At 41.4% G+C, this 26,044-nt stretch overlaps 1 protein-coding gene across 1 annotated transcript in view; it reads left to right on the top strand.

Moving 5' to 3' along the window:
* Positions 1–886: 886 nt before the first annotated feature.
* Positions 887–26,044, top strand: part of LOC109910884 (GDNF family receptor alpha-1-like) — a 29,047-nt gene continuing 3,889 nt past the window's right edge. Inside the window, exons 1-5 of the mRNA XM_048609207.1 lie at positions 887–944; positions 1,030–1,375; positions 23,408–23,517; positions 25,130–25,264; positions 25,993–26,038. Coding sequence (XP_048465164.1) covers positions 887–944; positions 1,030–1,375; positions 23,408–23,517; positions 25,130–25,264; positions 25,993–26,038 — 695 coding nt within the window. The remainder of the gene's footprint in view (positions 945–1,029; positions 1,376–23,407; positions 23,518–25,129; positions 25,265–25,992; positions 26,039–26,044) is intronic.

Below are 26,044 nucleotides of genomic sequence, written 5' to 3'. Positions count from 1 at the left end.
GCAAAGCTCAAGAACACAAAATCACAAAAGCTGTCTTAAACAGAGGAATTGTCAATCCTCTCACGATGTTTAAGTGACAAGACTTCAGAATCAAATATCAGTCCCGTTGGTGACTGGGACATTGCACTGACTGGAGCTACTGTTCTAATCTAAGCACCACAAAAGCCTGGAGCAGACTAAAATTATTTCTTATTCTGCTGTTCCAATGGTGTGACTTCAGGAGTCATTATAGAATCATACAGGACAGAGGAGTTATCCAATTAATCCTCATTCTTTTCCTATTGACTGATCATTTTTCTCTTTCCAGCTCTTTTGAAAGTTATTACTGACTCTGCTTCCACTACCACCAAGAACATTTGCTACCTTTTAATGGGCTATTGATCTTCAAGTTAGATTTCAAGCTTTCAACAATGGCAAGTTATGGCAAACAATTTTGTTAAAATGTGCAACACATTAAGAGATGAATAACTTACAAAAGGTTTTAAGGCTTGAGTAAAATGCTCCTGATGCCAATACAGTGGTCATCCTTAACATGCTTATGTTATAATTTGCTGGCAATGCACCCAACCAATCAAATCATTGATTTTTCCAGTTCTCTTGCTGATTTTTAGGTGGACATCCAGTTATATGGAAAGTAAATTAAACTGACTCTATTTAATCTTTTTTTTTGGAGTTGTACTTCTCAAGTAAAACATTACACCTGAATGGACAGATGTAATTGGGTCAATGGCAACAACTGGAAACAACTAAAAGGGAAGAAGGTTTTAACACTGGAAGTATTTACAATTTTGAAATTCCTCTAAATACTCATCAAAGATCTCATTCCAAAGTTTAATATTGGTGTTTACCTCTATACTGATCATACAGTTGCCTTCATCATAAAAGCATGCAACAAGATAAAATCAAATTTCATTATAAAGTATTGAAAGACATTTTTCATATACGTAAGTAGCATCCCAAACATATAAAAGAACATAATTATGAAGAAATTATTAAAATACAAATGAGATGCAATTTCTTTTGTATTAGGTGCAGAACGCATTGGTCCAAAGGGAAACAGTTGTTTGGATGGCGCCAAAGCTTGCAATCTGAATGATAACTGCAAAAAATTCCGATCGATGTACATCTCGCCCTGCACAGCCCGTGTTTCTGCATCGGAGATCTGCAACCGAAGAAAGTGCCACAGAGCCCTGCGACAATTCTTTGACCGTGTTCCTGCGAAATACACCTATGGAATGCTGTTCTGTTCCTGTAGGGACATGGCTTGCATAGAACGGCGACGACAGATGATTGTGCCTATTTGCTCATACCAGGATGATGAAAAGCCAAATTGCTTGTCTTTGGCTGAAACGTGCAAGACAAATTACATCTGCAGGTAAGATACCAGTTGGCAGAGAAGTGATTAATGAGAATGCAGAAAGAAGTTTATAGCTGCTAAAATTGCCAAGATTCTATTGCAGAATTTCCACTAGGGTATTGGGCAATTGGGAAAACCTGACAACTCGAGCAAAATAATAAGTCTGTTTCTTGTTGTTAGTTCCAGTGGAATGGCTAATAAGTGAAATGAATTATCTAGAGGTTTGAACCAGACTTAGAGGAATATGAACTGCAGTCCATAGGAAAATCTAAAAATTGTACATTGTCCATGAGCGTTGCAAAATTCTACTTCACTCTATGGACTTAGTACAATTCTCACTGTGCTCAAATAACATATTGCTTATGTAAACATTACAAATGTGGAACAATATCTTAGCATCTGTGTTTCATGCACCATTAAGGGATAATGGTATAAACCATTTCCTAATAATTTGTTCCTATTTGTGTTCTTTACTACTCTGCTTCTTCACTCAGATGTGTTTTTAAAGTCATTCTACGAGGAAAGATTTCCTTTGGTTACTGCATGTTGCAAAATCATAAAAAAATTCTTATTGAATGCATTAGTTAGCAGACATAATGACCATAGCAATTATTTCTGTCTTGGCTGAACAGCAGGTAATATGCTTCTGTACCAATCCTGTCAAACTCATCTCCCATAAAATAGAGCGGTCTGCAATTTCATGATGTTTTGTTTAACAGCTAGAGCAAAAATTGTCAATGAAGGGCAAGTGACTTTACATGTTGTGGAAAATGATGATTAAATCTTCAAGAGGATTAAATTCAACTTCAACAGGAGTGAAAAACAGGTGATAGGAAATTGGCCACTTGTTAAAAATACAACCCAATTTTTCAGTTCCATTGGCTGCCAGTGGCATCTGAAACCTACTGGACTGCAACTGTGGAATAGCTTTAATCACTAATTCACCATTCCCATGGATTTGGATATCAAGCTACTTAATGAGATTTTTCCATTATTCTATCGCTGAAGAAAATTTGATAATTTACACTCAACAGTGTCATTCATGTCTAATATGATCTGTGATAGAACAATAACGTTCAATCACGGGTGTGATGTTCTCTGCACAGGTTTATGGAAGCTACTGAAAAGCTTCAAGGGACTATCGGTAATTCCTTAGTTTTTAAGATTTCTTTACTGGTTTGTTTCACAAGCAATTAACTTGCACCAATCCCCAAGTAAAGGTAATCAGGATGATAAATACAGCAATATTTTTGGAGATTGGGTGTTACAATGAATTAACATTGGTTTGGATCTTTAATTAACCTTCAGCCATTTTAAAGGATGTAAATCCGCTTGCTTACTCTAAAAATCCTTAGGCAAATGCAGTACAACAATCCTAGTCATGTTTTTGGGGCAAGTGTGTGACTCAATAGAGCCAAGAAAGTGATACATCAAGGTCTCAAATTAGTTGATGTAGGAATTGAAACCATTATGCTAGAGCAATTGGAGGCATTGTTTGGACATTGTGAAAGTGTGGAAAACCATTTATTTTTGTTATGTGCCTGATCTGGAAGTGCTTGTTAAGAAATCAAACAATGGGAAATCTTGCACTCCTCAGCTCTGAAGTTGCTTGAATTGTGAAATCAAAACTCAACACTTTAAAAAAGAAATCAGATAGTGCTGGAGATATGCTGCAGGTCTGGTGGCAACTAAGGAGAGAGAAACAGCATTAATCATAGAAACCCTGCAGTGTGGAAACAGGCCCTTCGGCTGAACAAGTCCACACCGACACTCAGAGCATCCCACCCAGACCCATCCCCCTAATCTACACATCCCTGAACACTACAGGCAATTTTGGCATGGCCAATCCACCCAGCCTGCACATCTTTGGATTGTGGGAGGAAACCCCGCAGACACGGGGTGAACATGCAAACTCCATAGTCGCCGGAGGGTGGAATCGAACCTGGGTCCCTGGCACTGTGAGACAGCAGTGCTAACCACTGAGCCACCATGCCGCAAATGTCTGAGTCCAATATAACTTTTTCTACTCTGAAGAAGTCATGTTGAACATGAGACATTAGAATCATAGAATCCATACAGTGTGGAAGCAGGCCATTCAGTTCACACAAATCCTTCAAAGAGCATCCTACCTAGACTCACCTCCCTACCCTATACCTGTAACCCTGCATTTCCCATGGCTAACCCAACTAGCCTGCACATACTTGGACAGTATGGGCAATTTAGCATGGCCAATCCATCTAACCTTCACTTGGACTGTAGGAGGAAACTGGAGTACCCGGAGGAAACCCACGCAGACACAAGGCAGAATGTGCAAACTCCACAAAGACAGTTGCCCGAGGCTAAAATTGAACCCAGGACCTTGGCACTGTGAGGCAGCATTGCTAACCATTGAGTCACTATTCTGCACTTAGCTCTGTTTCTTTCTCCACACATGCTCCCAGACTAATTGAGCATCCTGTTTTTATTTCAGAATTATTTCAGATCTCCAGTATCCACAGTACTTTGCTTTTACTTTTTTGATAAATAGTTAGCCCAGGAGCTCACTGCTTTAAATGAGTCTTTAACAAGGTGTAACAAGCACTTTGTATCACCTGATGAATATTATTTTAGTCCAGTAAAGATTCTTTTTCTTATTTAGTTATCTGCCCAAAAATAGGTTGAATCTACAGCATGGCAATCTTCACCATGGATAAGGTAAGGAGGCAGATCCCAAATGCAGCCCAGCTGGCACATACCCTGTACTATTGGCACCAGTCACACACATCAAGCCAACTGAGCCAACCTACTCCCCAAAAAATCTGAGTTGCTGTAGCACGATGCATTTTAGTTCAAAACTATGACTAGTGATGGCATAGGCTCCAATTTTTTTTTCCATTGCATGGCTGAATAGGAATGTTCTCCATTGTTATCAGCTGGAATTGGAATTTTTTGGGACTACTTTCAAGTTAATATATACCCTATTTGGCTGAATCATGAACATGTCTCCTTTGATCACCAAGTACTGAAATGGGACTCAATCCAGAGCTTCTGGCTCTGTGACAGGGTATCCATTACTGCACCACAGGACTTCCTTGACCCCAATAAAGGTAGCAAAGCATATGAATTCCCATATGCTCTCCACAGCAGTGTAACATTAGAGAATGGGACTTTCACCTGTTCCATGCATGTAAATATAATCCTGACTGACTTGTTAACATGAGGTTCATTTGAAGTAATTTACTGGATACTTGGACAGCAAACTTGAGGTGAAGGAAAGAAATTGCAATAGCAAACTTCTAAAGCTTGCAACAGCATTATTTGGCTCCACAAATGATCAAACTGCCTTGATGATATACGAAATTCAGTGTAGTTAAATCCTTCCCCTGATGGACCATGATCAGATTACAGCCCAGACAAAGGGAGCCAGAAAAACAGCTGCCCATATGAATTACCATTTACACAGACTGGGGTTAAACTTTGAAGTCAACACAACTCTAGAGGAAATCACACCTCTGTGCTTCCTTATATTTATTAAGCAAAGCCAGCAAAATGTGATTATTAAAATAGATTTCTTGTCAGGAAAGCTAAAGGGTCATAGACAATTGACAACTTAAAAGTCATCCTTCTCTAAATTTGTAGCTTGACCATTTTATAAGATACCACCAAACATTTTGTGCCATTGTTCACAGTGAGTTATATATTACATTGATTTATAATGACATGAACACTATTCTAAATCATCACGTGTTACTCTGTTCTAAGGTGAAGCTGTTTTTGATACTAATTTAAAGTAACAGATTCAAGAATGAAACAAGATTTTTTACGTGAAGTAACTACACGTTTCCTGTGACAGGGCTCATCTTTAGCCAAGAGTGGTAAAATTTGGATACACCTTATTAACAGTTGTATGCTTTTGGAGACAGTAAAAATATTTCATAATTTCTGTGAACGAGATTTTGACAGTGTGTCCTTCTCTTGAACTGTACAAAATAAAACATCTGGCTCTGTCCAGCATTCCTATGCCCATAACAGAGCTGAACATTGGGTAGGAAATAAATCTAACTATGAAATCCCTTAATTATTCTAAATAACACAGTTACAGTATATAATTCCTCAACTGCCTAAACGCAAGAGAATCCAAGCTAGGTTTATGTGACTATTCCTCATAATTCATTCCACAACTAATTTAATTTAATTTAGTCTAGTAATATATAGCTTTGTACTGGCAAGTTACTGAATGATAGTCAGAAAATATTTGTTGGAAGTGGAAAACGATGGCTAAGTTTCAACTTTTAGATCACCTTTTTGTGTGCATCCCATGGTAATTTGAACATACAACCCACATCTATTGGTAGAACCCTGTTGAGGTTTGCTGATCTCAACTGTGGGCTGGATCCAGTGAGAGAACCATGTTGAGTCTTTTCAAGAAGGCCCACCAACATCAAGCCTATCAGGCTGTGCTGAGGCTATTAGTGGACCTTCCCTGGAATCAAGCACCAGGTTTGAAGTTTTGTCAATCAAAGGCTGGCAGCTCCTTTGCTCAACAGTGCCACTGCAGAGGCTGTGGCTTTTGCTGGAAGGACAGGCACTGGAGTCCCAGAATCGCAGAGTGACCCAGGACAAAGGCACTTGGGTGATAGGGTTTCATGGGGTGTGGAGTGTATGGAGAAGAGTACAGGAAGGTCAGCAGCAAAGGCAAGTGTTGACTCTCAAATGCCACCTCTCTTTTCCCATAGGTGATATTGAGTGACAAGCTGATGGTTTTAATTGCTGTAATATGACAGGCCCTCTTGATCTGAATTAATATCCACCTCCAAGTTCAAAGCCAGAGGATTCAGAAGATCCTGCCCTGTATGCAAAATACAAAGAGGAAAATTGTCTTTAAAAGAAACCCGGGCAGCTTGGAAAATTCTGCTGGCTTGGGAAAAAAATGTGAACATGGTACATAAATCTGCAATTACTCTTCTCTGCCCTTTTAGTACATCATTACCTTCAATGTTAAATGCCAGCAGCAAAACTGTTTTATTACTCACTCAGAAATCAGGCACTGCACTTGCTACCAACAGGAAAATGTAATCTGGAGAAATAAAAGTATTATTTGTTCCATAATTTGAATCTATGGCATTGAACTATATCATATTAGATGCCAAACAACTAATGGAAGTGAATACACAAAGTAAAACATAAATATGGGTTAAAAAATAGAGGAGAAAACTAGCATTGAACATTTCTCAGAACTTCCTTTTTATGATGAAATTATACAATCACATGAACCACAGTGTCATGTCATTTATATAGTCCTTTAAGTTTAAATTGATTCATGTACTTATTGTATAAGGTCTTCTGATGGAATACTCCTTATTTAAACATTGTTTGTTAACGTAGCTAGGTGAGATTTTAACGCATCTGGTTGGCATGGTAGGAAGATTTTATGGTGATGTTAAGATGCACATAGAACCTGATATCTGTCAGCATGTTCTTGACATGAATGTGTATTTTGACATTTTTACAGCTTTACTTCTGACAGCTGGCTTCATGATGATTGATACAAGTGTTTGCTGGCAATGTCAAAGCTAAAGTTCTCGCAACACGTATAAAAACTGTCCCACTGATTGAATTAACATCTTGGACAACAATGGAAAGGAATTTGTGATTATCACAGTCCATTCCATATATTGTTTACAGAGGCCATTTCACATATTCATTCTGATGTTTCAAAGAATTCCCCAATGAGCCAGGGATCAAAGCAGAGTAGATTGAGTTAATCTAAATGCAGTTGATTCGAGCACTGAGTCCATTTGCAATGTAAACAGAACTAATGCAGTCATGTTAGTGGTCCTGACAAGTGATTGTGGAGTCGAACCAAAGATTTGGTCTAAGTAGCACATCAAATTGCTATTGTAAGAATCGAAATATACATTACTCAGATAAGAAATTATAATTCTACCAGTGTTGTTTGCTGCAATAATAGGACTGAGCTGGGCATAGGGATGAAGCAACTATTTTGAAATTTAACTACATTATTAATTCCTTCATACCATTAGCATGAGTGGAATTCAGCATGTGCTGAAGCCAGTGTCCAAGACCAAAATCATAAATTGGCCCATATCTTAGATTTTTAATAGTGTAATTTGCACAAGCTATTAAATGACACAAATGTGCTTTCCTTCATTTTAAATCATACCAAGCACATCCCCAAATGTATCCTTTATTTCCATTATTTTAATGGTTCAGAGTCTCAGTATAAAAGCACGGCTTAATTAAAAAATATAACTTTGTAGTCCTGCAATTCATATAAACTGATTATCTATGTTTTTTTACACACAAACTACAATGATAATTTTGCATGTACTATTTAAATATTCTAGAACATGTATTATTTTAAATGGGAGGAGAACTAAGAACATGAGACTCAGTAGTTGTTCGCAATTTGATAGCAATCTGCTGCACAGAGTGAATTAGAATACGCATTTATCACTGTGCCTCACCTCAGAATGACTGCCCATTCACAGCTGGGCTCCTTGAGATAGACCTCAAATTAAGGCAAGTGGTATCCAACAGACAACTCAAAGCATGAACCAACAGGAGCAGTTCTGGCTGGTTGATTACAGAGTTGTATTGAAATAGATCTGAGAGTAAGTCTTTGATTTTAACCTGAAATGGGTTTCAGGCTGGTAAGGAATCTTGTGAGTACGTGCAAAACTCATTGTTTGGTCTAAAATTTTGCCCAGAGAATTTTACTCTGGAACTTTATTTCAACTTGATACGGAGAGTTTTGTTGGCATATTTAAAACAGGCATGTACTTTCTAAAGAGAATTTGCATCCATTTAATTGATATTGCTGTCCTTTCATTCTGGAGCTCCTGGTGGAAGAGGTGAGGGCAAGGATGGAAGTCCTTTTTCCCAACAATGGCAGGATAAAAGCAAAAATTTATGTTCTCAGGCTTTAAGAGGTGGCGAAGATGGTCATTTCTGCTAACATTACTTCAGGGCATAGATACAAATGCAAGAAATGCAAGAATACCAATGATCTGGCAGGAGCAACAAATTAAGTAAAGCTCTTTTATTTCACAATCCCTCTCCAGAACCTTTGGTAACTGTCCTTGCTCCCTTAGTTCTGCACCTCACTCCAGTACACTGAATAATTTCCTCCACTGCATCACATCCTTCTCTACTGCATAGGTACATTGCTTGACCTCTCATTCTTCTCTGATGACTTCTTCCTGAATTGACACTCCAGCCAATTGTTTCCATGCAACTCCTTGATTTCCTCTTTCTCTGTATGTCTCTCTCTTAGCATGAAAGGTCGTTAAAGCTCCATGCATGCATTCTCCCCTCTCAGTGGTCATTTACTAATTCTTGTCCTCTGTGGGAGAAGATGGTGGAATGCAAGACAAGGAAAGTAGAACTGAGGAAATACACAACGTATCATGATGTTCTCCAAGCTGGAGCTATAAGCTTTCAGGATCAGCAGTTATATTGTAGATTTCAAGACAGGGTGTTTTTCTAATCAAAGTGTATGACTATTAATTACACCCTTTCGTGCACCTCAAAAAAAAAACACATTTAGCTCTCCTGGCTAGATTAAACTACATTGCCTACTATTGCTTAGCCTATCAGTGCCAATCTAATTTTGTACATTTTCTCTTTCCTCTAGGTCCTTCACCGCAACAGGGACCTCCATAAGAACTTACCTCAGAGGGAAAAAAAATCCTTCTAAGGAGGCACTATCATGCACTGCATCATTCCTAAACACCATCACAGAGATTGGCACCCTGGGTGGGTTAAACAGTAGTTACTAGGGTCTGCATGTGTTACGTCTTTATTACGAGTGAGAGAATAGAAATTTCAGGTGAGAGCTCGCCAGGGACAAAGTTTCTCCCAACATTGCTGAGGTGCACAGAGATATGGACATTTTTATTCACAATTGGGATGTGGGCATTACTAGCTGAGCCAGTATTCATTACCCAACTCAAGTTCCCCTTGAGTAGGTGGTGGTGAGTGGCCTTCTTGAATCACTGCAGTCCATTTGGAGACTAACTATGAAGGCTGCTTCACACTAGAAGTTGTGCAAATTACTGAAAGTTATGCCAAAATGTTATAGTGCAATTGCTGAAAATGCAGTGGTGTTGTCTACCTCATACATTATTATGTCACATACGATCACCACATTGTAAGCTACTTTGGAGTATGTGGCAGGACAATGGGGTCCTCACAATAGGAAACAATGTTATCAGCCTTTGGAAGTTTAGCGGAAGGTCAAGCAGCTGCCATGCAAATTCTCTGCACCACTTTAAAGGGATCAGTGAATCAAATAGCAGGTGATTTCAAAATGTCACTTAAATATGCTGTGCAATTGACAATCTTCAGCCTCAGTGGCAGTTAGGTAAGTCAGGCAACTGGAAATTTTGAAACTGATATAAAGCATTTGAAGAATCATGGATGTAAATGGGAAGAGACTGGACAAGAGGAGAAAAAGTTGAGTCAAGATAGGAAGAGATAAATTCCCTGGGACAGGAACAGGCTGCAACAATGGATCTGCCCAAGCAGTCCTGCTTGTGGATTTTTGGGAAGAAGGTAGAAGTCTTCAACGTTAAGTGATTGCCCAACACAATCACAAAGTTTCTGTTGCGAGCAACAACGTGCTGAATGATGGCATCCCATTATTGTTTGCATTCCAGCATTTTTTTCCAGATTATCCAGTGTATTTCCTGGTAGACAACTCAAGCAATTTCTCTTTATCTCAGGTTTATTAAAGCTCTTCACTAGTAGTAGTCAGCTGTAAGGGGCTGGGGGACTTTAAGCTGGTAGGCTATTGTAGGGGGGAGATCCCCAACTGAGATGAGGTTAGTGATGGTCATGGATACAGTAGCTTGATGTTTGAAAGTGGGGTCATCATCTGCGAGCAGTTTATGCTATCTCCCAGCACATTTGTACCCTAGCCTCTCACTCTAGTGATGTCTGCCAAAGTTGTACAGAGTAAGCTGGGTCAAGCCGCTCTGACAGTAGTGAAACGGCTACATGCTTCAGCCAAGACTTCATTAGTTTCAACACCCCGAAGTCATCAATCATAAACACCTCACATGTCGCAATGTAAACAGTTTAGTGGTTCTGCTGAAATCTCTTAGGGATAATATTTTAAGAGTTTTAAGTTAGTAAGCCTTCATTTAAGATTGGCACTAGGGTTGACAAGTGGCTGACAAAGAAATTCAATACAATTATTATGCTTGGCAAAAAAAATCATAATTTTATCATATTTATAATTCACACATGGGATGAGGGCATTACTGGCCAGATCAGCATTTATTGTCCATCCCTGTACACAGTAGGCAGTTAAGGGTCAGCCATGTTGCGGGGTTCTGAAGTCATGTGTAGACCAGACCAAATAAAGATGGTATTAATTAATCATATGTGTTTTCATGATTATCAACAATGGTTATTTAGCCATTGTTAGGCTGGACTTTTTATTCCAGATTTATACTGATTTCAGATTTTGCCGTCTGTCCAGGTCAGGTGCAATCCATGCCTCCTGAATATTTTGCTGAGTTTCTGGATTGCTAGTCCAGTGATAGTATCACTGTGCCAACACCTCCCGATATGTTACTTTAGTCTTTATATACTGAGACTGCAGGCTCCATCATCCAGATCGAAGTTGGCTGGATGGATTCAGTATTTTTAAATGCAACTTTATGGGTATAACAGTGACTGTTAATGCAATGGGCCTTTGTGATAGTTGCAAAAGAAATGAGTGAGTCAATAGTAGTACTGGTCTCCTAGCTGATCCCTGAACTCTGACAGCAATACATAATGATTGTCTCACTCTTCTGCTTCACCCCAAATCCCACCTGCCTTCTGTCTTCATTGAATTGTCCTTCATAAGGTGCGCATTCTACTTTTTATTCTGCTGTCTCCAAAAGCAAAGCCCTTACTTGGCTTGAGACAGGATTTCCAACCTATAGTCTTCTCACATTCCCCTCAGACAGCAATAGTTCCAGCAGCCAGGACAGGAATCTGGGAGAAAAATGGAAGGTGTTGTAGAAATTGAGCAGATCTAACAGCATCTGTAGAGGGAACAACAGACGAGTGATTTGAGTCCGATGAAACTTTTTAGTTCTCAGACACCTCAGATATCACCCTCTGGACCATGAACCCACTATCAAACGTCAAGCTACTGTATCCATGACCATCACTAACCTCATCTTGCTTGGGGATCTCCTCCCGATAGCCTCCCACCTCATAGATCCCCAACCCCATACAACCCACTTATACTTCCTTCCCAAAATCCACAAACAGGACTGTCTGGGCAGACCCATTGTTTCACCCTCAGTTCCTGCTCCAGGTAACTTATCTCTTCTTACCTTGACCTGATTTTTGCCCCTTGTCCAGTCCCTTCCCACTTATATCCATGATTCTTCTGATGCTTTACATTAGTTTCAAATTTCCAGTTTGCTGGCACCAACAGCCTCCTCAAAAAAAGTTTGATGTAAGGTCACTGGACTCAAAATGTTATCACTGTTTTTCTCTTTTTAGGTGCTGTCAGACCTATTGAGTTTGTCCAACACTTTTATGTTTTTGTTTCAGATTTCCAGCATCTGCAGTTCTTTGTTTTCTCTCAGAATCTGGAGACTGCTTGTAATCTAATTTCTGGTCTCCATGGTCAGTTAAGTGCAGGTCTGAGGAGAGGAGTTGAGCGGGGGAGAGGGGATGGGAGCCTTGATGGAGAGACCAGGGGCTGAACAAAAGGAAAAACCAGTAAGGTCATTTAAGGACCTCATTTGGCCAAAGCATGGTAACCTGCCCTAGCCCTGAGTTGCCACATGTAAAAATTGCCTGCAGAACAAGGACAGGCATAAGGGTGGTGAGAAGACCATCCAAGGAATTTTATAGGTGATCTTCGCCTGCAAACCTGCCAACAGGGAAACCATACAATTTTGACCTATGTAGGTGGTGGGGCACTGAAAGGACAGAATAAAAAACAAGGAATAGTGACCGGAAACTTAACTGCAGCTAATTGATGGTGAATTATATTTAATAAATACTGTCTTTGGTTATGTTATTTCACCTTCCTGTCAATTTCTAAATCTGTCACTTTCTAAATCTGCTAGTGTGTATGAGATATTGAGAAAGAATAATTTATCTAGTTAGCCATGCTCAACTCAAATTTCATCATTTGTCAGCTGATTTCTGGGCACATTAATGAAATAATGAACTACCCAGAGTATCCAATCCTTTTGGTTGTAGGTGATTTATTTGAAGTCGTGAGACTTATGGAGAGAAAAAAATGCATTAATTAAAGATGTAGCTCTGTGCTGTTGTTATCCTTTGTTTATATAACAAATTCATTGACCTCTAGATATTAAACATTGGGAATGAACTGATATTTCGGCAGTGATGTAAATTTTGTTCAGTTCAGCAATAATGGTAAAGGTTTAATTAATTCCTAAGATTGAACGGTCTTCATAACTTGCAGATCTCTCAGAATGAAGTGATTATAATTTTTATTCTTTATACTGCTGGTTAATTTAAAATCAATAGTTCATTTTTATTACACATATAATGATTGATTAATAGCAGGCTAGTTAAGTGTCATATAGAGCACCAATATATTTCTGCTGCCTTTGTTTTACCTAATTGGTTCTTGTAGTCAACTTTGATGTATGAGTAATAGGCTAGGCAGTGTGCAATTTGTGACAAATAATTGATGGGAAATGAAACCAGAAGACAGCAACATTCAAAATTCCATTGATAGTACTTTACTGTTATGGAATTGTCTTAATGAAATCTCCTTGATTAGAAATAATATTTTATGTTTATTTTCATATTTTTAATTCAGTGCTGACAAAAGGCATTTATAAAAATAAGAGTAATTTACATAGTCATCGGTTTAAGTCATTATATCGATTAGACTTGACAACAAAGACATTTTCTGAATCCCCATTACTAAAGATCATGTCACAGTTACCTTTTTGAATATACCAAACTCAAACTGCAATGAATAATGCAAGAGCTGAGAAACCATTCAGCAAATCAGCCACTTTATGAAGAAAGTGATGGTGTAAATGTCTGAATACTAATCTAACAATCACCTTGTTAAAAACACATCTCTCCCTGTTGAAGTAAAAAATAACATGTATTTATAAAAAACGTTTAATGTGGGAAAACATCCTAGGATTCTTCATAGGAGCATTATCAAATGAAATTTAACACCAAACCACAAAAGGAGATATTGCAGTGGCTGAATAAAACTTTGGTGAGATAGATGGATTTCAAAGAGCATCTTAAACAAGAAACATGAGATAGAAAGGTCAAGAGGTCTAGCACAGGAATTGCGGAGCTTTGGGTTTTGACAGTAAGTGGAGTAATTGGGAAATAGCATGTGGTCAGAATTACAGGCGTGTAGCTATCTTGGAGGTATGGTATTATGTAAGACTGTCATTATACATGGAAACAATAAATCTGTCCATTAAAATTTATACATAAAACATTGCTCTGACAATAGCATTATTCTGACTGTGAGCCAGCATAATACATATACCGAAGGCCAAATGCATCAGGTATGTTCAGTTTAGTTTCTCACTTGGCATTGTGTGGTGATTGAGCAGTTAGGCATAATTTTGGACAAGCCCAATTGATATGGACAAATGGATTAGACTGGGTGCTCATTTAATACGAATCAACAAATTTAATGCCTAAGCTGGACATCCAACCCAACCCACCCTGTTCCTGTCAGGTAAATTAGGGTAAAAGCAGGCAGTGCATGTAGTAAATAAAATAACTGAAAGAACTGCGGATGCTGTAAATCAGGAACAAAAACAGAAATTGCTGGAAAAGCTCAGCAGGTTTGGCAGCATTTGTGAAGAAAAATCGGAGTTAATATTTCGGGTCCAGTGGCACTTCCTCAGAACTCAGTAAATTATTCTGGGTCCCTGGATTAACATAGACCTCTGGATTGCTCGTCCAGTGTCATTTGCCTTCACCACTACCTCTCCTGGACTCTCCTGGCCCTTGCTTGTTTCAAAGCTGGTTTGGCTTAGTAAGAAACTGGCTGCTTCCCACTCACGTCAGGAAGTAAAAATTGCTGATATGTGTCAATTATGTCATTGGGATGGGGCATGCAGATGTAAACAGGTATCCTAGAAGTCAAGGGCATGTTGGTTTTGCAGCCAGTAGAGTTGAAGAGGTTAAAAATACAATCCAGTAGTTCCCACCAGCTTCAGGATGGCAAAATAACTTGGGTAATTTTCATCGGACTTGCAGGATTAAATAAAAAGCAAAAACTGTGGATGCTGTAAATCAGAAACAAAAACAGAGGTTGTTGGAAAAGCTCAGCAGGTCTGGCAGCATCTGTAAATAGAAATCAGAGTTAACATTTTGGGTCAATAGATGTGAAGCTGGAAAAGCACAGCAGGTTAGACAGCATCTGGGGAGCAGGAAACTCAAAGATTCAGGCCGAAACCCTTCATCAGGACTGGGGAGAGGGAGGGAAGCCCAGCAGTAAATGGAGTGGGGGGGTGGTGCTGGGGGAAGTGTAGGTGGAATAGTGATAGGTTGATGCAGGTAGGAGGTTATTGTGAGTGGTCAGTGGGAATGGTGGAATGGATAGGTGAGTAGGAAGATGGACAGGTTCGGTCAGGTCAGGGAGGCAAGTAAGAAGGGGAGAGCTGATCATGGGATATTTCTGGGGGCGGAGGGATTTTGAAACTGGTGGAGTCAATATTGAGGCCATTGGGCTGTAAGCTCCCAAGGTGAACTATCAAGTGTTGCTCCTCCAGTTTACGTTTGGCCTCACCCTGACAGTTGAGGAGGCCAAGGATGGACATGTTGTCAGGCAAATGTGAGGAGGAGTTAAAGTGGATGGCAACTGGAAGGTCAGGTTGGTTGGTGCATGCTGAGCGCAGATGATCCACAAACCACTCCCCAAGTCTGCCTTTGGTCTCCCCAAAATAGAGAAGACCACATCGGGAGCACGGGTACAATAGATCAGGTCGGATGAAGTGCAGGTGAACCTCTGCCGGATCTGGAAGGATTGTTTGGGGCCATGGACAGTGGTGAGAGGGGAGGTAAAGGGGCAGCTGTTGTACCTCTTCCAGTTGTAGGGAAAGGTACTGGGTGTGGTGGAGAAGTTGGTGGAGAGAGTAAAGCTGATGAGGGAGTCACAGTGTGAATGGTCCCTGCGGAAAGCGGACAGGGGTGGGAAAGGGAATATCTTTTTGGTGTTTGGATCCGATTGTAGGTGGCAGAAATGTCAGAGGATGATACGTTGGATTTGGAAGTTGGTGAGGTGGTATGTAAGGACTAAGGGGATTCTATTTTTATTGTTGTTGGAGGGAGGGGATTTGAGGGGAGAAGTGTGGGAAATGGAGAAGTTGCGTTTGAGGGCATCTTTAACTACAGAGGAGGGGACGTTCCTGTCCCTAAAGTAGGAGGATACCTGGAATGTCCTGTAGTAAAACACCTCATCCTGTGAGTAGATGCGGCAGAGGCAGAGGAACTGAGAGTATGGGATAGCATTTTTATAGGAGGGTGGGTGAGAGGAGGTGTAGTCAAGATAGCTGTGGGAGTCAGTGGGTCTGAAATGGATGTCAATGGTGAGTCGATTTCTGGAGATGGAGACGGAGAGGTCCAGGAAGGGGAAGGAGGTGTCAGAAATGGTCCAGGTGAATTTGAGGGTGGGATGGAAGGCATTGGCGAAGTTGATGAACTGCTCAATCTCTTTGCGGGAGCACCTGGCAGCACCAATGCAGTCATCAGTATAGTGGAGAAAAAGGTGAGGGATGGTGCTGGTGTAATTGTGGAAGAGGGAGTTTTACATGAATCCTACAAAGGGGCAGGCATAGCTTGAGCCCATGGTCACCCCGTTGGTTTGTTGGAAGCAGGAGGAATCAAAGGAAATATTGTTGAGGGTGAGGACCAGTTCTGGCAAAAGAATGAAAGTGTCAGTGGAGGGGGACAGGTGGGGCCTACGTTCGGATCTGGTGACCCATCCTCAGAACTGATTGTAGCCAGTAAAATGTCGGTTTATATGCAGACGATAGGGTGGGGGAGGGGTAAGGAGTAAACGATATGTGGGGATAGAGCTCAAAGAGAGAGAAGAACAGTTGGACACACAAAGGAGTGGATAACGATCTGGCTAGGACAGTGAATAGCTGTTAATGGGGACTGTTAATGACTAAGAATAGGTTGTGTGTAATGGCAGACTATGTGATAACAAGGTCTGGTGTGTGGGGTTGCGGGCTAGGACATGAGCGAATTCAGTCCCTAACATGACTGAACTTGATATTACGTCTGGAGGGCTGCAGGGTCCCCAAGTGGAAAATGAAGTGTTGTTCTTCCAGATTGTGCTGAGCTTTGCTAGCGCACTGCAGCAAGTTTGAGACAGAGATGTTGGCCAGGGAACAGGTTGGTGTGTTGAAGTGGCAGGCAACTGGAAGCTCAGGGTCATTTTTGTGAGCAGAACGTAGGTATTCTGTGAAGCAGTCACCCAATCTATGCTTCGTTTCCCCAATGTAGAGGAGACCACATTGGGAACAGCGAATGCAGTCGACTAGATTGTGAGAAGTGCAGGTAAAGTGCTGATTCACCTGGAAGTTATATTTGGGCCCTTAGATACTGAGGAGGGAGGAGGTAAATGGGCAGGTGTCACAGCTTCAGCGATTGCAGGAGAACGTGCGGGGGGTGTGGTGTTGGGAGTGAAGGAAGTGTGGACCAAGGTGACCTGGAGGGAACGGTCCCTGCATAATGTGGACAAGGGAGGAGAGGGGAATATGTATCTGGTGGTGGCATCTTGCTGGAGGTGGCAGAAATGGCAGCCGATGATCTTCTGGATGTGGATGCTGGTAGGATGGTACGTAACGGCAAGGAGAACCGTATCGCTGTTGCGGGAGGGATGAGAAGGATGAGGGTGGGAGTGTGGGAGATAGGTCGGACCCGGTTGAGAGCCCTGTGGCCAACAGTGCTGGGGAATCTTCGGTTGAGGAAGAAGGTGGACATTTCGCAGGATCCATTGTCGAAGTTGGTCTCATTGAAACATATGTGATGAAGACGGAGGAACTGAGAGAATGGAATGAAGTCTTTAAAGGAAGCGGGGTGCGAGGATATATAGTCCAAGTAACTGTGGGAGTCAGTGGGTTTATAGTAGATATTAGTGGCCATTTTATCCCCAGAAATGGAAACAGAAATGTTGAGAAAGGAAGGGAGGGTCAGAGATAGAACAGGTGAAAATGAGGGCGGGGTGGAAATTGGAAACTAAATTGATGAACTTTTCCAATTCCAGACAAGAGAGGGAAGCAGCACCGATATCATCGATATATTGGAGAAAGAGTGTGGGTGGGTGCCAGAATAGAACTGGAACAAGGAATGTTGCACGTACCCCACAAAGAGACAGGCATAACTGGGGTCCATGCAGGTACCCATGGCCACCCCTCCAACCTGAAGAAGTGAGAGGAGTTAAAAGAAAAGTTGTTGGGGGTGAGGATGAGCTCAGCCAAGTGGAGGAGGGTGGTGATGGGTGGGGACAGTTCAAGCCTTTTTCTCCAGGAAGAAATGGAGAGCCCTGAGACCACCCTGATGGGGGATGGACGTGTAAAGGGATTGCATGTCCATGCTAAAGAAGACGCAGCTGGAGCCTGCAGACTGTAAATTCTAAAACTGGTCTAAAACATCAGAGGAATCGTGGATTTAAGTGGGCAGGGATTGGACTAGGGGAGGAAAGACTGAATCAAGGTAGGAAGAGATGAGTTCTGTAGGGCAGGAGCAGGCTGAAACAATGCATCTGCCCAGACAGTCCTGTTGGTGGATTTTTGGAAAGTAGAAGAAGCAAGTTGTGCAGGGCTGGGGAACTATCAGCTTGGAGGCACTTTCATCACCAGATGAAATGAGGTCAGTGACCATAAGTGATACAATGGTCTGATGTTCCATGTTTGGGTCATTGTCTGGGGGAGTTAGGAGGAGGTGTCTGAGAGCTAGCACTCAGCCTCTGCAATGTAGAGGTCAGTGCACCAGACTACAACACCACCCTTATCGGCAAGCTTAATAACAAAGTCAGGTTTGGGTCTAAGCACATGAAGTGCAGTCAGAGGGAGACACGTCAGATTGGGTGAGGGTGGGTAGAGAAATTGAGGCGACCAGTGGCACATTGATAGATTGAATGCAGGTAAAAGGCCAGACGGAGGGATTCACGTGGAGGGAGAGTATTGAAGCTGGGTGAGGGGGTCTGTGGGACAGGGAGAGCACTCTTACCCAAAGAAATAGACATGGAGGCAAAGACAACGAAAGAAGAGTTCGACATCATGTCATGTCCGAAATTCATGAAGGTAGGAATGCAGAGGAATAAAACTGGGACCTTTACTGAGAACAGAATGTTCAGCATCGGAGAGCAGAAGCTTAGGAGGGCTGGTGGATACCCAACAGGAAGTGGGGTTGGAGGAGGGGATGGAGTCAGAGGGAAGGGAGGGGAGGAAGGTACCAGAGGGCCATGGGTATCTCTGAGTTGTTGCATCTTGTGGGCTTTGATGCCTGAAAGGAAAAGAAAAAGTTTCTTGTTAGCACACCAAATGAGCCGGAGGATGAAGTAGAACTGCGGAGTGGTGCAACTCTGAGCCAGCATGATGTGATGCTGTTGGAGAGAGAGGTCAAGAGTGTGCATGTGACACCACATGGCACTGAGTGTGGATCTCAGGATGCAGCAAAAGTAGCTTTCTGTGGAATGTTGAACATCAGGGAGATACCTGTGATCCTGGGTGGATTCAAAGAACACGGGATGAAACTTGACTTGGAACTCACACGGGATGAGTCTCAGCCAGAGAAAGTCACTGAGAAATGTGATATGGCTGTGGAAATGAGTTTTAGCAAATACCCGTCAAACACTAGGAACAATAATGAAATTAATGTCAGTGGACAAGAAAACAGATTGTAATCGAAATCCCGGTGGAGGGAGGAGCAGAACTTCTTCAAGGTGGGCATGCCTGGAAGAGATGTGGCTGTGAGTTAAATACTAAATAAAAACTGAGAGAACTGTGGATGCTGTAAGTCAGAACAAAAACAGAAGTTGCTGGAAAAGCTCAGCAGGTCTGGCAGCAACAATGGAGAAAAATCAGAGTTAACGTTTGGGTCCAGTGACCCTTCCTCAGAACTGATGGCAACTAAGCAAATGTCACTTTATATGCAGAGGACAGGGTGAGGGGAGGGGTAAGGAGTAAACGATAGGTGGAGATAAAGCTCAAAGAGAGAGAAGAACAGTTGGACAGACAAAGGAGTAGGATAATGATCTGACTAGGACAGTGAATAGCTGTTAATGGAGACAGTTAGTGGCTAACCATAGGTAGTGTGTAATGGCAGACAATGTGATAACAAGATCTGATGCATGGGGTAGGGGGCTGGGACATGGGAAAGTTTAGGCCCTAAAATTATTGAACTTGATATTAAGCCTGGAGGGCTGCAGGGTCCCCAAACAGAAAATGAGGTGTTGTTCTTTCAGCTTGCGCTGAGCTTCACTGGAGTACTGCAGCAAGCCACCTACGTTTTGCCTGCAAAATTAAGCCTGAATTTCCGGTTACCTGCCACTTTAACACACCAACCTGTTCCCTGGCCAACATCTCCATCTCAATTTTAGTTTGCAGGCTCCAGCTACCTCCTCTTGGCGTTTTACACATCCATCCCTCACCAGGATAGTCTCAGGGCTCTCCACTTCTTCCTGAAACAAAGGCCTGAATTGTCCCCATCCGCTAAACCTCTCCTTCACTTGTCCGAGCTCGTCCTCACCCTGAACAACTTCTCTTTTAACTCAGAGATAGCAGGAACTGCAGATGCTGGAGAATCCGAGACAACAAGGTGCAGGGCTGGATAAACACAGCAGGCCAAGCAGCATCATAGGAGCAGAAAGGCTGACGTTTCGGGCCTAGACCCTTCAGGTTAGGGGGTGGTCATGGTTACACGCATGGACCCCAGTTACGCCTGTCTCTTCGTGGGGTATGTGGAACATTCCTTGCTCCTGTCATATTCCAGTCCCCACCCACAACTCTTTCTCCGTTATATTGATGATATAATCGGTGCTGCTTCCCTCTCTCATTTGGAATTGGAAAAGTTCATCGATTTTATTTCCAATTTCCTCCCCACCATCACTTTCACCTGTTCTATCTCTGACTCCTCCCTTCCCCTCCTAAACATTTCTGTTTCAATTTCTGGGGATAAATTTGCTATTAATATCTACTGTAAACCCACCAATTCCCAGAGCTACCTGGACTATATATCCTTGCACCCTGCTTCCTATAAAGACTCCATTCCATTCTCCCAATTCCTCCGCCTCTGTCACATATGTGCCAATGAGGCCAACTTCGACAATGGAGTCTTCAAAATGTCCACCTACTTCCTCAACTGAGGATTCCCAGCACCGTTGTCCACAGGGCCCTCGACCGGGTCCGAGCCATCTCCCATACTTCTGCCTTCAGCTTCTCTCTTCCTCCTGCAACAGCAATAGGGTTCCCCTTGTCCTTACCTACCATTCCACCAGCATCCAAATCCAGAAGATCATCAGCTACCATTTCTGCCACCTGCAGCGAGATACCACCACATGACACATATTCCCCTTTTGTCCCTGTCTGCCTTATGCAGGGACCATTCCCTCTGGGACACCCTGGTCCACTCTTCCTTCACTCCCAACATCCCCACAGCCCCACTGCACCTTACTCTGCAACCACCTAAGGTGTAACACCTGCCCTTTACCTCCTCCTTCCTCAGTATCCAAGGGCCCAAACATATCTTCGAGGTGAAGCAACACTTCAAGTGAGCTTCCCGTTGCGTGGCATTTCAATGCACCACCCTGTTCCATGGCCAAAATCTCTGTCTCAGGCTTGCTGCAGCGTTCCAGTGAAGCACAGCACAAGCTGGAAAAACAACACCCCATTTTCTACTTGGGGACCCTGCAGCTCTCCAGACTGAATATCAAGTTCAGTCATTTTAGGGCCTGAACTCTCCCATGTCTTAGCACCCGACCCCATGCACCAGGCCTTGTTATCACATAATCTGCCATTACCCACTACCTATTGTTAGTCACTAACAGTCCCCATTAACAGCTATTTTTCCTCCCGGCAAGATTGTTATCCACTCCTTTGTCTGTCCAACTGTTCTTCTCTCTTCGGATTATATCCCCACATATTGTTTACTCCGTACCCCCTCCCCCCATCCTATCTTCTGCATATAAACTGACATTTTCCTAGCTACCATCAGTTCTGAGGAAGGGTCACTGGACCCGAAACGTTAATTGATTTCTCTTCACAGATGCTGCCGGACCTGCTGAGCTTTTCCTGCAACTTCTGTTTTTGATGCAGGAAATGTTCCACCTTAATTTCCAACTTGTCCTGTCCTTTAAGATTGCTGCTCAGTTTTCTCCACAACAATATGAATTTATATAGAACCTTTAACAAAGTTTTTCACAGGGATTATATGAAATAGAATTTGAAACACATTCACAAAAGAACTGATAAACAAATGCTTAATCAAGATGAAGGTTTCAACAAGCATTTTAACAGAGAAGGGAAGGTAGAACATGGAGATGTTTCATATATTTCTCAATACAATTGGACCAATATATTTGAAGCAAATAAGAGTTTAATTGCTTTTTGATGGAGGATGTTTTGGATCACCTGTGCTTATAAATTCTAGCTCCAGTCTTTTAAAGAAATGTATTGCCTTTTTCATGTCATATATTTCTGACATATTGAAGTGTATCAAATACTCTGAAGTCCTTTATATAAATAGATGAATCAGTTAATTAGTTCTCAGTTGAAAGTTTAACAAGAAATAGTTTTCATTTATTTCAGTTATGAACCCTTTATTTAAACCATAAAAGCTAGTACTTTATAAATACCTTAGATTTGCTCTATAAAGCTGCCTTTGGAAGCAATATGGATACAGTTTATAGAGAGATATATTGTAAAGATGCTAACCTTGATATTTATAAGGAAACAGGATAGAATGGTTCCTGAGAGCAGTTCCTAGAAATGTTGGAAACATAGAAGTCCACCTTATTATTCTTTCATTCACTTTCCCTTCCAGTACCTGGCAAGATTGACAGGTTGTTGGATAAGGTGACAGCATGTGATATCAATAAGGGTTGGTCCCTTGGTTAGACTGTGTCTTGGAGCACAGCAAGCAAGAGGCATTGAGGCAAGTATCAACAGTGTAGTGATGGTCAATTGTGATAAGGGAGATCACAATCAACAGAAGCTACACTAGCAGGTTAGGGAGCATTCTTAATACTCCTGGCTCCAAAGCAGTGCTGGAAAAGCATGTACTGCCTTGATCAGACTAACTTTCTCTCCCTTAAGCCATCAAATTCCCCATACCCCAACTTTAAGTTTAAATCATGTTCCTAACTGCACTGCAGGAGCCTGATTTAAATAGTAAAGTATCCTGGTTCTTTGAAGCAGGAAACTCAAATGCAACCTATCACTGAAAGATAAAGGCAGGACTACATTGTATTTGGTTCTGAAAGGGTCAATCTTGATTGAATGCTCTGTGATGATGTCAAGTGAACTTGGTGGAAGGGAGATCTTGTGGGAGACAGACCTGAAGTCAGGTCCCCTCAACAGTTTTTGGAGTGAAGTAAAGTCTATTTTTATAACCTCTAAAAACTTGGAGAGATGTTATAAACTTCATCTTGTTTACTCTTCAAGACTCTTCTTGTTAGACCAGAAGGTCTTGAACACAATGCACCAGATAAGCCCCTGAAGAATTCATTGACTTAAAGGATATGGAAAGCAGTGCACCTACCAGTACGCACACACTGGCTTGGGGTCATGATGTTTATCAACCCCACTCATGCTGCTATGGGGGCGGGTAGCTAATATAAGGACCACAGGGTATATTTTTAAAACATGTTGTTTCTGTATTCGAGAGCAATCATGGATGCAAATATATTAATGAGAAGTGAGTCTGACCAGAAAGTTCTTTTCAATAACACTTTAAGAAATCACATATGCAACACTCATTGTTATTGAGCCAGTACAAAAAGCTTCTCTTGTTTTCATGCTAATGCGATAATGTAATGATTTTCCCTATTTGCTCTCTTCACAGGTCACGGCTTGCAGATTTCATCACAAACTGTCAGCCAGAACCTCGTTCCATAAGTGGCTGCTTAAGGCAAAACTATGCAGCCTGTTTACTTGCCTACTCTGGACTCATAGGTAAGCTTTAATAAAGAGGGCACACTTCCTTACATTATGTACAATTATGTGGAGTCTACTGCAAAGAAACAGCTGTTTCTATTCATGCTCCACACAAGCTTCCCAATTTCACTCTTCAGCCAACTGTTTCAACATATCCATTTATTCCTTGTTTTCCTATGTGTCTGTCTAAACACCCCATAAATATAACAATTACTTCTTGGGTAGGAAGTCCCATATTCTAACCACATTTTGAGTCAAAAGGTTTCTTATGAATAAAAACCGAAAGAATTGTGAATGCTGTAAATCAGGAACAAAAACAAAGTTGCTGGAAAAGCTCAGCAGATCTGGCAGTATCTGTGAAGGAAAAAACAGAGTTAACGTTTCGGGTCCAGTGACTCTTCCTCAGAACTACGTTTGTTCCTGGTTTTTTATGAATACCTTGTTGGATATAGCCGTGATTACCTTATGTTTATGGTTGATAGATTAAACCATCTCGCAAGCAGCCTACCCACCCACAGGTGGAATCATTGGTCAGGAAGTTCCAGGCCCATTGCCTACATGTTAGGAGACAGGAAGGCTTGCAAAATGTAGGCAGGTGCTCAACTCTGTCTAGCCAACATACCATTTTACAAATGGTGTGAATGGTCACAGATGAGCTGCTCATTAGGAACCAATTTAAATGGCCAGTTAAGGGTCTATTTCTATCTCAATTGGCATTTTGCCAGTGGCAGGGGGCTCTGATGCAACATGGAGAACTGTCAGGTAGATGTTTGTGATCTCTGTCAGGCCCTAGTGAAGTTGCTTCTGTTTAGGCATGCCATGGTCCACGGAGGGCTCCACCCAAGCAGTGACAGTGCCTATGCCAGTAGTAACAGCAGCACCTGCCCTCAGTAAGGTTCCTCCTAGCTTTTGCTGAGACCAATGTAATTGGCTCAGGCACCCCCAGACCTTACTTGGCAGACTTTGAGGGCACAGACCCTCTTCATCATCAGCTTTGCGGTTGTACTGCTGGGGCTGTTGTGATGCTAGCCCTCTGATTGGATTGGCAGTTCTTTGGGCAGGACCTCAACCTTCATAAAGTTTTAGCTTGATGGGCTGCCCCTGATAACATGTGGTCTCGGGTCCTGCTACCTGCTAAAGTGGAGTCACCTCGACTCATCAACCAACCCACTTTTGGTTCTGGCAACAATACACTGGCACGTCTGCAAAATTTAGCCCAGCATCTTTACAGCCACCTCATCAATGTAAATGTGATTAAATGTCTTTGTTCAAAGGCAATCATCATGGACTGGTTGATCTGAATGATCTATTTCTGTGTTATAATTTGTGTATTTTCAAGTCCATGTTAGACTCATACTTTCAGCATGGATTTATTATTGAATGACAATGCCTGAGAGATGGCTTATCCAATTTTCCATAAAACTGTCTCTCATCCTGCTTGGTACTATTGATGCTTGACTTTGAAAAATGGAAAACAGTAATGGGTGAGCAATTTCTTGCTATTTTTGAACACTTGTTTCTTTTCTAGCAACTATGATATGACAGCCAATGTGTTTTATCTCAGAAAAAAAGCAGTTTGTGTTTGGTTAAATGAATGATCATTAAATTTGATCTTGGCTTCTCTTGACAGGGACTGTCATCACCCCAAACTATATTGATTCCACTGGCATCAGTGTGGCACCATGGTGTACTTGTAATGGAAGCGGGAACCAGAAGGAAGAGTGCGATGAATTCCACAATTTTTTTAAGGACAACAGATGCTTCAGTAAGTTCAACAGTCTACTGCAGTAAGATTTAAAGATTTTGGAGAAGTAATAATTGCATTTAAATTTAATTGTTCAGTTTAATTGTCATCCATACACAAATTTTCTATGAAATTGTCTAATATATTGTAAAGTGCTATAACTTGCCAATTCATCTGGATGAAAATGCTTCTGTTTTACCTTGCCTTTTATGAGATTTGCCTTTTCAAAATATATTCAAAACTAACAATGAGAATAAGCATCATTTATATAATTATTCTCTGATATAGAATACATACCTACATGCATTATAACAGAACAATACATTAATATTAATCATGTTATGAGATAGATGTAAAGGGTATTGAAGCAGACCATCAATGCATATTAATTTAACTATACATCAAAATAACTGTTATAAGTTACTTCAGTGAGGTCCATTAGTCAAACAAAAGCCATGGTGTCCGTTAGTGGGACAATGGGGAATGTAATTCTTCTCTATCCTGTGTGACAATTCAGCTGAAGGAGAAAGCATAACAACAGAAAAAAATTGGGTGGGAGGGATGGACAGTATCAAGAATGTCGAGGCTTTCACTTGGTTCCATCAATGTTTCTTGGAACAACATCAATAACAGGTAATTTGGTGACGTCTACAATTTCTGAAACATATTTAGATTTTGAAGCAATATTTAAATTTTGGTTAGAGTTTAATGCAACTGTGTACAATTCTTACTCTTGTTTAATTCTACAGAAAATGCTATACAAGCATTTGGTAATGGCACTGATGTGAATGTTTGGCAATT

Source organism: Rhincodon typus, chromosome 20, assembly GCF_021869965.1.
Source record: "Rhincodon typus isolate 14 chromosome 20, sRhiTyp1.1, whole genome shotgun sequence".
NCBI classification, from domain to species: domain Eukaryota; kingdom Metazoa; phylum Chordata; class Chondrichthyes; order Orectolobiformes; family Rhincodontidae; genus Rhincodon; species Rhincodon typus.
The sequence above is the reverse complement of the archived record's forward strand: the minus strand, read 5'-3'. Positions and strand labels throughout refer to the sequence as shown.